Here is a 13,844-nt window from a genome sequence, read left to right on the forward strand (position 1 = left end):
GTCCTTAGGATTTGAGACATAACAGCATGAAAATGGCATGTGCACATTCTATCCCACTGCACTTTCAATGACAACTGTTTACTAGAATATCTAGGCTGCTTTACACAGGTTGTGATTCTGTAAAATTAACTACCCAGGGGGGTAGTGGAGACAAATGGTGCACGAAAATTTAAGGGAGTATTGGACAGATATTCAAGAGATGGATGACTGATAGAAATTAGTTTGAAACCGGTCAGATGGTCGCCATAGTTTTCTGGTCCTCCGCTTTCCATTGTTCCTAATATTGTTATTGAAATAGGATCACTAGTTACCATGTGCTAGACTGAGGGATGTGTCACCTTGAACTGAGTAGCTTGCCACACCATTAAAGGGCGGTTAAGAGTCAACCACATTGCTGTGGGTCTGATGTCACATGTACACCAGACCAGGTAAAGGTGGCAGATTTCCTTCCCTAAAAGGACATTAATGAACCAGATGGGTTTTTACAACAACCTGCAATGGTCACCATCCCTGAGAGTAGCTTTTCAATTCCAGGTTATTACCTGGATTTTGCTCTTGAGGCAAAGGAACAGCACTCACGGTCCACCTCGCTGACAACTGCCTACAGAGTTTTTGCAGACTTTGTCAGCAGAGATATCCCCTGATTCGGCTACCATGATGTCCTCTACAGGCGATTTGTAGCATCCGTGAACAGAGCAAGCAACAATGAGACGCTTTAACCAATCAGACTGAAGAATCGTCACTGAGTCATGCAGACTTCAAACCTGGAAGTCTAAAGCAGGAAACAAATTGGATTCAAATGACTTACAGAAAGCGAAATAAAGATTGGAAAGTGCCGATGGAATTAAGAGGCAGGAATTTTTTTTTTTTTAAAATTGACAATTTTAATTTTTAAAATATTTCCAATAACCTTCTTCTGAGCAGGTGAGACTGGTGGAATTTGAATTCAAGTAATAAACCTGGAATTGAAAAGCTACTCTCAGGGATGGTGACCATTGCAGATTGTTGGTAAAAACCCATCTGGTTCATTCATGTCCTTTTAGAGATGGAAATCTGCTATCCTTACCGGGTCTGGCCTACATGGGACACCAGACTCACAGCAATGTGGTTGACTCATAACCACCCTCTAAAATGGTGTGGCAAGCTACTCAGTTAAAGGGCAATTAGGGATGGGCAACAAATGCTGGCCTTGCCAGCAGCATCCATATCCTATGAAAGAATAAAAATAAAAAGATTCAAAACTTTTAACATTATTTTTTCAGGGCCAGAGAATTGTTCATCAGTGATTATCACTTATTATGCCATTAAAAACAAACAAGTGCTAGCTTCTCCAGTCATTTTTAATACAGAATTAGTGGGCAGGAAGAGCAAGTTCTCAAGGTTGCAGTCATTTCAATGCCTAGTCTCGTCACCGAGGACTATAGCAGCACACAGCTTGAAGAGCATGGTATCTCTGACAGCAACTTGTGGAGTTTCACACTTAACTGCGCCAGAAGATGCTGTCAGATTTTCCTGGTAATTGAAGGCGAGCCTCACCCTTATTATTACAGAAAATTCTGGGTCCCTCATGTTCTTATCCAAGTTTACTGCATCTTCGCCAGTTACAATATATTGGATTAGTGGGAACAGCTAAATCGAGTGTACCGACCTAATATTTTTCCAAAATAACTAATTTATAAGCAAAAAAATGAAAGAAAAAGGCTCATTTCAAAACCCATGATTTCAGGCTGAAGACTTTCATCAGCAGAGCCTCTTCTGATTGGCTGCACTTGCTGCCAAGGCAGTGCATGCGCCGTTGTAAGGCTTCACTCCGTGACATCATTGCAAGTGGTTGGGATTGGAACTCTACTCATTCCCCCAACCTCAGTGAGATACTCATCTGGCAGCTCAATCATCTATACCTGAAATATTTTGCTATTCCCTGCACTGTTTTTTTTAAAATATAAAGTCAAATACAATTTGCTCTTCGTTCTTAAAATCTGTACGATACATAACTTTGTTAACAATAACCATGGAAACGTATGCCGTTACTTTCCAATGTTTTTAACCGGGCTACATTTGCTGCTGGTGTCCAGCCAATGGCGTCAATGGTTTTCTGTGGATGAGAGGACAATTGCACATACGCAGATGGGTGCCGGTGAGCATCTTGCGTTGGCAGGAGGCACAGTGCTTCTGGATTGGCAAGTCTGTGCAAACAGCAGGCTAGCCGCCCAAAGCCTTGTGATCTGGGTTTTGGGCTTTGTAATAATTAAGTGTTTATCGTTAATGAAAGCGCAATGCTCCTTCAGGTATCAGTACAAGAAGAGAATATTAGGTTAATACATCTTTATTTATGGCACCTTACAGCTTTAAATATATTAAGCAGCAGTTTATAGTGGAGACTTAAAATTAAGACCTAGACACCTGAATACAGAATCCTTTCTGAACGCTTTCCTCATTGCTTGACATGTCTGAGGACACGGTCCCCATATGCTCTTCCGACAGTCTGTTTCCTTAAACCTGTATTTTGTGGGGAATCCTTATGCTCATCAAGCTAAGGCGTGTTTGGAAGAATGGTTTCCCGTCTTGGGTACAATGACGGATTTTCCCCATCTCGCTTCAGGAAGGTGGCTTTGGCGTTGGGAATGCATCTTGGGTAACTGTGGGCCTTACCCCCCACAATTCCCCACTCATTAATATTGATAGATGATGCGATTTAATAGCTAGTGCGATTTTTGCCTTTCATTTTTGCACCAGGTTTTCTATGGTCTCTTTCACCACGCTAGCCAAAATTGTGGGCAATTTTATTCTGTAGCCCTACATCCATTTGGAATTGAGTTTGCTTGGAGAAAAGATTTTCATCCCATAAATTTTGCCTGCATTTAAAACCAAAAGGTTAAGGGGCTGTGATGGCAGCAGAGAGTCAAATGATTACAGCGGCTTTGTTTTTGCAACTTAAGATATAAATGAAGAATAAAAGTGGTGAGGGCTGAGTTTTTTTTTTCTTTCAACAGAAAAAAGGAATGCACCAGAGGACTGGCAAAGAGCAAAACGCAGTTCCTATTTTCAAAAAGGGATCTTGACCGAATCCAGGGAATTATCGACCTGTTGGCTTATCAAGCGGTAGAAAACATACTGGAATCTTTGGTAAAAGGTCAGGGCCTGGAGCTTCTGCTCAATAGCGCTGGTTTTTGATGTCACAATATCCCTGATATTGGCGTAAACTGATACAGAAGCTTACAGAATTTTAAGCACAAATCATATTCAGCATAACTTGAGTTTCTACGATCTTTTATGCTAGCTTGGAAAAACACCGTGTTTGAAGCAGTCCCCGTCCGCTGTATGAATTAATCACCACTGGGAGTTTCCACTAATTGTGCTCATTTGCAGACCAACAGGGACGCTATAAAAATTCAGCTAGGACCACACTCATAGGAACATTTTTAACAGTTTTGATTTTTATAAAGCATACTTATGGAACTGACCAATGTCCCCCAGTTTGACTATAAAAAAAAAATTTTTTTAAAATATTTTTTTTAGTAACTTTCAGTTCATTTAAAATTGGGTTACTCGCAGGTGGAGGATTGACACGGATTTAAAATGCTTATTTTTTCTGAGTCTGATAAACCTATTTTTAGCTGTATTTATCAACCTTGCCGCTCAAAACAAAATGCAAATATTTTTAAAATCACATTTTCCAGATATGCCAGTCCCACTGGGAAGATTCTTAAAAATTAAGAGATTTTGAAAAAAAAAACCATGAGTCACTTTTTCTCGAAATATAAACTAATATAGATTGAAGTTGGTTCATAAACCCCATTAGTGGCTCATTCATGCTCTACCGGGTCAGAGCTCTTTACAAAAATCTATCTTACTGCATCTGAAAATACATTATATAAAAAAAAAATTAGAATCCTACCTGTTATCAGTTGCACATTCCTTCTCAACAGAGTCAAGCTTGCCAACCGAGTAGTTGTGTTTGCAGAGTTTGTGAATGAGACAGATTTCTGGGGGACATTTTATTTTGATTGAAAGTTCTGTAGCCAAAATAATTCCTCCAGTTGGGAGTGACTAGTTACGTTAATTCATATAAAGTGGGCAGCTCAGTCTCTTTCCCTTCTCTTTGATCCCCTCGTGTTTTTTTCCTCTCTCGGCCCCTCAAGAGGGGTTATTTTGCAGGCCCCTTAAAAAGTTTCTCCGAGCTAGAGGGGTCAGTGGACCCAATTTGCGAACCACTGCACTAGCACAGCAGTTCTCAATTTTTCTGACTGAAGAATCCCTTTTCAGATGGATTAATTGCTTACCCCGCATCTAAATTATACTAATTATGAATTTCAATCTATCTTAAATATTTAGTGGAAAAATATTTAAAACCTTGAATTACCACTTTATTCTTGACCTGCTGGAGAGTTAAAGGGTTCTGAAAAGTAACAGTGTTATATTACTATAAACTCTAATGTCTTCCCGTTACTAACCTAGAATTTACGAGAGCAGGACATCTCACAGCTTGCCCAATTAGTTAAGATTATTTTCCCTCATTCTTCAGGTAAGGGCAAGTAAGATTGGAGAGAGAGAGAGAGAGAAAGGAAAATAAAGGTTTTTTAAAAAATCTCAAAGAACAATTGTACTACCTGCAGGAATGAGACTTCACAGTATCAGTTGCTCCCCTTCTGGGCTGGAAAGGTTGAGTGACATTGCAGAAACGGAACTAAAAGGAGTCATTACATCATTAAGTCCCAGCCCTAACTTTCTGCAGTGACTTTAATTTGTGTTAACAGCGTAAGTGCAACAACTTCTTGAAACTTACAGGGAGGCTGATGACAAGCTTCCATCTTTAAGGCGCCAATAGGCGCAAATCGCCCAGCAATTTGCAACTCTCAGTGTCCCTCTTCCTCACCACAATTGCTGAGTTACTTGTACATTACTAATGACATGCGCATTAAACTCTCTGCTATTTCCACAGCAAATCCTGGGCCATTATATTTTAAAAGTCTAGATATCATTGAATAAGCTAATCATCTAGAAACCTAGGCAAAATAATGACAGAATGAGGAGAATCACCAGCCGTCGAGAAAGTGGTATTAGAAGTCACTTTTCTTTCCGGCTAATTTCAATTCTCTGTGCAACATGCAGCCACATGTGGGTTGGTTTGCATGTGTGGGAGAAGAGGCAGCAGCTGCTCTTTGCTGGTATTAAGGTATCAAGAACAAAGGGTATTTTGGAAAGGTTAACAGCTTTGTTGGATTGTTCCCCTTTTCTGAGAAGGTAAGAGAGGGAATTTAGTATCCCTTAAATTATCACAGAATCGCAAAATTGTTGAAGCACGGAAGGAGACCATTCGGCCTGTCGTGTCTGTACTGGCTCTCCGTAGGACCAATTTACCTAGTGCCACTCCCATCCCTTGTCCCTGTAGCCCTGCACGTTCATTCTTTTCAGGCAGAAGTCTAATTCCCTCTCGAATGTCTCGATTGAACCTGCCAATTGAGCCCAATTTTGCCATCAATGCTCTGGGAATAAGCTGAGAAAACACTATTTGACTAAGCACATTATGGCAAATCAATCCCTTTTCTGTTGTTCATTATGTGGAATAAGAAAGCATCTTCTCCGGTGAGCATCGCCACAGCACATCAACTATGGAGTTGCCTATAAATATAAAAGATCTATGATAATTAAAATCTGATGGATCAACAGGTACATTGGAGAGGTGGAAGTCAACAAAAGAATAACATTGCTGAAAGAGCTGAAGCTTTTCACGTTGCACTCATCAGGATAAACCCAATGTTCAATTTCAAACGATCAAAACAATTTATGCTGCAGGAGAACATGTGGTGATTGTTTGAAATTTGGCATTCTTGCATTTGTCCTAATGAATGCAAGATGAAAAGCTTGGGTAACGTGTTTCCCTTTTCAGCAATGGAATAATTATCCAGTCTCTAGATGGGGCAGATTGTATGACCTGAACAGCTCTTTCTGCTCTGGATCTTATGTCTCAACCAGCTCCCTCTACCTGCAGTTGACAACATCACAGCCATGAAATACAGAAAATACTTCCATGTGTTCCTTCCTACATACCTACGTGGATGTTAAGAAAAAAGTGATTTCATGCTAACTTGACAGATTTTCAAAAAAATTGTAAAGTTGCTTTATGAAAAAATCCAAGTGAATAAAAAAATGTGAATTAGTTTATTCCTAAGTAAACCTTGATAAAATACCATGTAAGCTTTAATAATAGATTAAGAGCATCACCTGCAGGGAAGACAATTTGGAGAAAAGTTAATAAGGAAAAATTAAACATTGCACTGCCAATTAAGTGTCATCAATAATAATATTTGTTAACTGAACTTAACAGGATTTACTCTTCAGGCAGCTACAGGAAGAAAAAAGGATTATGAACTAAAAATACTATTCAAAGTATATCATGCAGGTAACTCAAATATATTGGGAGCACCTTCTGGTTAGATTGGTTCTATTCAATTAACAATTACCAGCTCACAAGTTGCTAAGTAAAAAACCCCCACAAATACAGGGTAATGAAGAAATTGGGAATACTACTTGATTTTGAAACTAAGTTATTGTATGCTTTTGAGCAGATTATAGCATTTAAAAAGCAACCAAGATATATTATATTTGATCAGTGAATTATCTATAGATATCTATTTGGGCTTTGTACGAAACACCAACAATTTACGCAGAAACCAATGACGCTTTCAATTCCGCATTTTCATTTTGTGTGTACCAACTCATTGTGAAAATTAAAGTGCTTATAAAATTGCTTGCAGTGAGGCTGCAAAATCTATTTCTGAATTTTAAATGGGTTTTGAAGTGAATAATATAATTTGCCTTTTTTTCTACTGAATGGGATTCTATGTCCATTAAAAATATGAACCAGGTTTTTTTTTGTGTCATGAGCAGCACCTACTGGATTTTACAAGTATTACACAACAGATGTACATACGAATACAAAATAAATGAAAACTTCAGTCATTAAGAAATGATTTATTGTTCCACCTTCACACAGGTCCCCATTATTGCCCACAAGGATTTAAAATTGCAGTTTCCTGACTTGATCTGCATACACAAAACATTCTGAAAACCATTTTAAAGTTTTGTACATCATTTGTAATAGAAAATCAATACCACTGTAATTCGTTTTTAATGTAATTTATTTTTCTTTCTGTAAATTATATTAAGGTGATAGTTACAATACTCTTTTAAAGCTTTGTTCCATAGCTCATTTCATGTTCCATCTACTAAATTCTCACAAATGAAACCCCCCTCAATTAAACTAGGTGTGTGCCATTTTAAATGGTCTGAAGCAGGAATTGGATAATTGTGTCTGATGCTTAGGGCGTTACCCTTATGGAGAATGCCTCTCCTTTTTCATTAACAAGTGGCACTGGATTGTGCGAAGACGATCTTTAGCTGGTGCAAACTCCGGTTGTAGCTTCAAAGTAGACTCGTACCATCGCATTGCTTTCTCATAATCTTCCTGTGAGGAAAATCAGACAATTTTTTTTAACACCTTGAGAACACAATCATCTATTCACACTATTAAGGCGACTATTTTTGAATGTGTCTGTGACTATGCTGCTTTCTGATGATTCAGTTAATTCAGATTCTTTAGCCTTATTGTCTTTTTCACCATGGATGCATAGTCTCTTTAATCTGCCATGCTTCACCAGGTCTGCTCCCAGGCCCTCTGTTAAATCCCTGAACACTGGCCCAATAATACAACAACAATTTGGATTTATATAGCACCTTTAAGTATCCCAAGGCCCATCACAGTTGCCTTATAAAACAAAATTTGACACTGAGCCACATAAGGCGACATTAGGGCAGTTGATCGAAAGCTTGGCCAAATAGGTAGGCTTTAAGGAGCATCTTAAAAGAGAGGTAGAGAAGTGGACAAATTTAAGGAACTTGCAGCTGAAGTCATGGCCACCAACGAATTAGAGGAGTGCAGATATCTCAGAGGATTGTGGGGCTGGAGCAGATTAGAGATAGGGAGGGCAGGTTAATGGAAGGATTTGAAAACAAGGATGAGAATTTTAAAATCAAGGCGTTGCTTAACCAGGGGCAAATGTATGTCAATGGGCACAGGGATGACAGATAAATGGAATTTGTTGAGAGTGGGCAGCAGAGTTTACAGAGGATAGAAAGTGGGAGGTTGGCCAGAAGTGCATTGGAATAATCAAGCCTAGAGCTAAAAAAGGCACAGGTGAGCTGAGGTGGGGCAGAGTCAGGCGATGAGGTAGAAATAGGTGGTTTTAGTAATGGCATGGTTGGAAGGTCGTCTCAATCAAGGCTGCCAACAGTCTGTTTCATCCTCAGGCAGTTGCCAGAGAGAGGGCTAAAGTTTGTACCTAGGGAATGGAGTTTGTAGAGGGTCCTGAAGACAATGGCTTTGATCTTCCCAAAATTTAACTGGGGGAAAAAGTTTTACTCATCCAGTGCTGGATGTTGGACAAGCTGTTTGATAATTTACAGGTTGTGGAGGAGTCAAGAGAGAGGTGGTGATGAGATAGAGTCGAGTGTCATCAGCATACTCGTGAAAACCAATGCTTTTTTGAATGACGTCATCGAAGAGCATGTAGACAAGAAATAGGATGGATCATTGGGGGACACCAGAGGGAATGGTTCAGGAACTGGAAGAAAAGCCATCGAAGGTGATTCTCTGGCTTTGATTCCATGCAAGTCCAGTCCCATCCAGCTGAATGACAGTGGAAAAGTGCTGGAAGTGGATGGTATGGTCAATCGTGTCATAAAGGCTGCAGGACAGGTCGAGAAGATAAGGAGGGTTAATTTACATTTGTTACAGTCACATGGAACCTCATTTTCCATTTCACAACCAATCTCAAACGCATTATGACATCATTTACTGTCTTGGCATGAGTGCCCCCTCTCTCACTCCAACCTGGGAAATGTAATTTACTATGCTCTGCTTTCATTTATCTCTCAACTTTATACGGTCCCCTTCTCTGTCTATTCCCTTCCTGGATGCGGTCTCCTTATTTCTGGCAACGGGCTTTCCGGACATCAGGCAACAACCTAAGTTATGTTTCTCGCCATCCCGTTTCCTTCAAGAGCTTCTTTTCTCCCAATTTCACCAACATACTGCTCTGTGACTCCACTTTCCTTCCCATACAACCACCTGGATGTCAATGAGGAAATGTTACTCTCCCCAAAACTGCAAACATTTTTTTTTGTTTGAAACAGCAATTTATGCACATTTCCTATCTGCTGCTCACAGTATGGTCTCCTTCTATACTGGGGAGACAGATTCGGTGACTGCTTTGTGAATAACTCTGTTCTACGTGTTACCTCATCCTTTCAATAGCTCAGTAGTCCCCCCACCCCTCCTGACCTCCGACATGGCCCCAACCAGGTTCAATGCAAGGTGCAGAAGCAGCATCCCATCTTTGACAGTCTGGTTTCCATGATAATGCTATTAACTTCAGACATTTACTATACTCTCCATTTACTTTGTGGGGCAAAGGCTGTCAGTTTCTGGCAGGAGGGGAACTGGATTAGTATTTCATGTGCAGTTTGCTTGGAAGTTATACATTGAGACACATTCTTCAAGGTTTTTGATATTATTTTCAAAAATCGGATTGCATTCACATTGATGACCTTAAACTAGAGCTATACTGCGGATTTCACTAAAATGCAACATGAAAACCTGTTACATTAAAGCAGAAATTGCAGCATAATGGCACCATTATTAAATAAAACTCCAAGTTTTCCAATGCAAAATTTAAAACCATAGATATAATGGGTAAATCAACTACATACAAAAAGATTCCCTTACATGCCAGTTCTTCAAACATTTGCATGCTTTGAAAGAGAGATTCCATTTCAACACATCACATTATAACTTGAAGCCCTTTTAAAACAACATAAATAGAAATTCAGCCAAACGAATTGGCCATGAAAGGTGCTCGAACCAAATGGGGTTACTTGCCATTGCTACGTAGACATTAGCCAGGGTAAAGTGATTGACGACAAAGTGTGGAGCGATTTCCACTGCCATAGTAGCAACGATGATTGCATCATCCCATAGTTTAGCGTTGTGAAAAATATTTGCCAAACTAATGAGAGGCACATCCTGCTCAAAAAAAAATACAAGTTAGTGAAGGGATTGATCAGAAGTTTGAGTTCAATTTACTGCTTCTCAATGTTAGATTATCTCCTGGAAATTTGGCATCACCAAACAACCTGCAAATTTGTACATCAATGACACAGTCTTCAAAAATAAGGGAAAGACCAACACAAAAGCAAAATACTGCAGACGTTGGAAATCTGAAATAAAAACAGGAAATACTGGAAATACTCAGTGGGTCAGACAAAGAGAAACAGGTTTCAGGTTGATGACCTTTCATTTGAACATACTATGAATATTGAAATAATTGTACGAAAAATCAAAAGTTATGCGCTTCAATTGAGTTTGATACAATGTTGTGTCCAATATTTTCAGGTTTCTATCTTTTTAATTTGGTTTTTCCTAATTCTTAAAAGTCTGAACATCTGATGATTACTGTGCAGTCAGTTTGGTGACTGACAATAAGGTTGCATAGCTTCTGAAGTTCAACAGCAGTGTGATAGAGCCTGAAAAAGCAATGATGCCTAGCATGATGGCTGGGGCAGCAATTTTGCTGTACCAAATGATGGTGAAACAAAGTCTTAAATCAAGAATATCCAGCCTCTTGGAGCTAGGAGTTGCATGCCTTAATTAAAATCGCAAGTGAATATTACAAGCTCCATACACACAAAAGCAACGAACCTCCCAGTGCACAAAATAGCAAGATCCTCAAAAAGCGAAAGTATATGAAGCACCCATCATTCTTTCCCCTTGTTCCCACCATCTCTGCCCCCCTCCAAACCCGTTTTCTCGATTCCTTTGCCCTCCACTCTTCTTAGCAATCCTTTTTCTAGCATTGTCTCCCCTTTCGGTCCCCCTCTCACCTTCCCTGTTATTGTTAGTCGCCTCTTCTCCGGTAACTCTGCTTCCCTGTCCTCTTTTCTTTAGGTCATGAAAAACTTCTTAGAAAGAGTCCACTGTCTCAGGCACACAACCTCAGTTATAAAAGATGCATCTGTGATAAACATGGGTGCCAGCAATGATCGAGTTGGGACCATGAAAAAGCACAAGGGGAGCAAAGGAATTCTTCAGGTCTTTAAATTTGCTGAGCTTGAAAGACGATTAAACATTGCTCCCTGACTGGTTAAAATGCACCAGCAAAAAAGTCTTTTCCAGCCCTCCCTGCTTAGGAATGTTAAGTTGTTTGAAGGTGAAGTTGGCTTTGCACATATTGCAAAGGAGAAGCTTACAGGAGTATTTTTTTTTAAAGATTGGATCAAATAAGCCTGTGCGCAGCTTTTGGCTCTGGGCTGCATCTTGTTTAGCTGTTAAACTATGCAGCATCAAAATATAGTGAAGTGCTAACACTTTGTTGAAAAAAAATGTAGCAAATACAAATTCAACATTCACGTTATCCCCTTGTTGCTGTAACTCCAAAGTCACCTTATGTTCTGGCTTGGAAGACATTTTAAAATTTGGGAACGTTGCTTTGAAATTAGTACAAATTTAAAAATTCACTTGCAAAAATCAGGCCAGCTGAAAAATTGGGGAGGCTAGACGTAGGCTGGGCGGCTGCTTTGTGGAAAACATCTGTTCGGTCTGCATGACCCCGAGCTTCCTGTCGCTTGCCATTTTAATTCTCCACCCTGCTCCCACTGTGACCTTTCTATCCTTGATCAACACAAGCGCAAGGAACCGTCTCTCATCTTTTGATTTGGCACTTTATAGCTTCCTGGACTAAACAATGAGTCCGACAGTTTTTGATCGCAACCTCTGTCCCCAACTGGTTTTGTATGTATTTTTTGCTGGCTCGGTTTTTGTCTCGTTTCTTTCTTAATCCCTTTACTTTGCATTTAGACGGCCATTCACACCGCTTCTGGACACATCTTTTGTTTCTTTATCCTATCCGTTACCACTCGCTTTGGTCTTCTATCATTTAATCTCTCCTTCCCTACAACATAAAGACCTTCCCTTTTATTGTTCACTTTCCCCTACTCCCCCTGCCCCCCTTGACTTGCTCAAAATCTATTAAATTTCTAAGTTTCCTCAGTTTTGATGAAAGGTCACAGGCCTGAAAACTTAACTCTGTTTTTCTCTCCACAGATGCTGCCTAACCTGCTGAGTATTTCCACCATTTGCTCTTTTAATTTTAAAGCACATGAGAAAAATTGGGAATCCAGGTTTCTCCAGTCTTTGGAGCCAGTTCAACCTTCAAAAGGTGGAATCAGCCAGGAACACTACCCTTTGAAGAAATGTGCCCCTGCATCTTTTTGGACAGCTGATTATTTCTCATATCTTTCTTGTTAACTGCAGCCTTGTCCATTGACTGTAGGAGACAGTAAAAAATCTTGAGCGAATAAGTCAACAATACAAGATAAAGTAGCAATGAATAGTAACAGGCCAAGTGAGGTCAGAGATTCAGGTTGCAAGGAAGCCTTGCATATAAAAGGTTGTGCACTTATCTATTGAAACGCCTATCATTGTTCTTTTACATACATTATAAATAGAAAAGCATATTGGCATTTTTCCTTTTATTCTGCATCCTGATAACTTTGTGTAAAAAGCATGATTAGAATGAAGTAATCATGGCAATTAAAAATGATTTCAGCTATGACAGTCAGGCCCTGCGCTAAATGGGTTAAAATAATTTAATCAAAATAATCAAGAAAATATTGGGACAGAGGGAGAGAAGAGAACATTGTAACTCACTGCAACAGGTACACTTAATATGTTCACCTAACATTTATTATTTTACTAAATTTTTTGTCACCCTTGAAGAGAATATGCCAAACAAGGTACCATCTCATTTTGTCTTGTAACATTTATAAAAAGCTAATCCAGACATTTAGAGATACTGTTGAACAACCATTTGTCGATCTGACAAACTGTGAATTACTGTTACATGAACCTTTGCTAACAATTATTGGGAATATGTTTCAAAGAACATTATTTTTATATTGCCTGCGATATCTGATGTTACTTGTCTGCACGAAGGTTCATTGAATGGTAGGTGGGAATTAAGCTGCACACTGGAAAATAAACCTAACATTTTAAGTTCATACAAGAACACCTTCAACAATTTTACAAATAGAAACAAGCTTGCAAACCTTATAAATTCATGAACCTATTGAGTATCAACGTCAACCTCGGGCTTCTTTTCAGAAGCAGATGTTTTAAATTGACTTTCAAAGGAGCTTTGGATGAAGCACCGTACAACAGATTCCTTCACAAACTAAAATTAGTAGGTACCCAGGGTAAAATGTGAATGCAGATTAGCAGTGGCTAAATGGAAGAAAGCACAGAATAGTTTTTAAAATGAAGCATTATTGAATTGGGGTTCCCATTATTGGTGCACAAAAAAAATTGCAATTTCCATACAAAGTTTATAGAATCAAGGGTGATGGGAGATGGGGGCTTCGTTGGAATGTCACTGGACGAGCAATGCTCTGGGAACACAGGTTCAAATCCCACCATAACAACTAGTGGAATTTAAAATCAATTAATAAATCTGGAATTGTGGTTACCATGGTAATGGTGACCATGGCAGCTATCACGGATTGGTGCAAAAACCCATCTGGTTTACTTATACAAATTGTGTAAGAACACATCCTTACCAGTTCTGGCCTACATGTGACTCCAGACCCACAGCAATGTGGTTGACTCTTAACTATCCTCTGAGGTGAGAGTGACTGCCCTGGATGTCAAGGCAGTATTTGACCAAGTGTGACATCAAGGAGCCCTAGCAAAACTGGAGTCAATGGGAATAGGGAGAAAACTCTCCACTGGT

The 13,844-nt window shown here is 39.4% G+C and overlaps 1 protein-coding gene across 3 annotated transcripts in view; it reads right to left on the minus strand.

The window, feature by feature from the left end:
- Nucleotides 1–6,955: 6,955 nt before the first annotated feature.
- The window catches only part of ttc17 (tetratricopeptide repeat domain 17), a 114,144-nt gene continuing 107,255 nt past the window's right edge, over nucleotides 6,956–13,844 (minus strand). For 2 of the 3 annotated variants that reach the window (XM_078549564.1, XM_078549562.1), the window contains exons 24-25: nucleotides 9,937–10,084; nucleotides 6,956–7,464 (exon numbers count right to left, since the gene is read on the minus strand). In XM_078549564.1, coding sequence (XP_078405690.1) covers nucleotides 7,337–7,464; nucleotides 9,937–10,084 — 276 coding nt within the window. In that variant the 3' untranslated portion in view covers nucleotides 6,956–7,336. Of the gene's footprint in view, nucleotides 7,469–9,936; nucleotides 10,085–13,844 lie in introns of all 3 variants that reach the window. The other variant, XM_078549563.1, reaches the window with a different exon arrangement.

The sequence above is a fragment of the Cetorhinus maximus genome, chromosome 9 (genome assembly GCF_964194155.1).
Source record: "Cetorhinus maximus chromosome 9, sCetMax3.hap1.1, whole genome shotgun sequence".
NCBI classification, from domain to species: domain Eukaryota; kingdom Metazoa; phylum Chordata; class Chondrichthyes; order Lamniformes; family Cetorhinidae; genus Cetorhinus; species Cetorhinus maximus.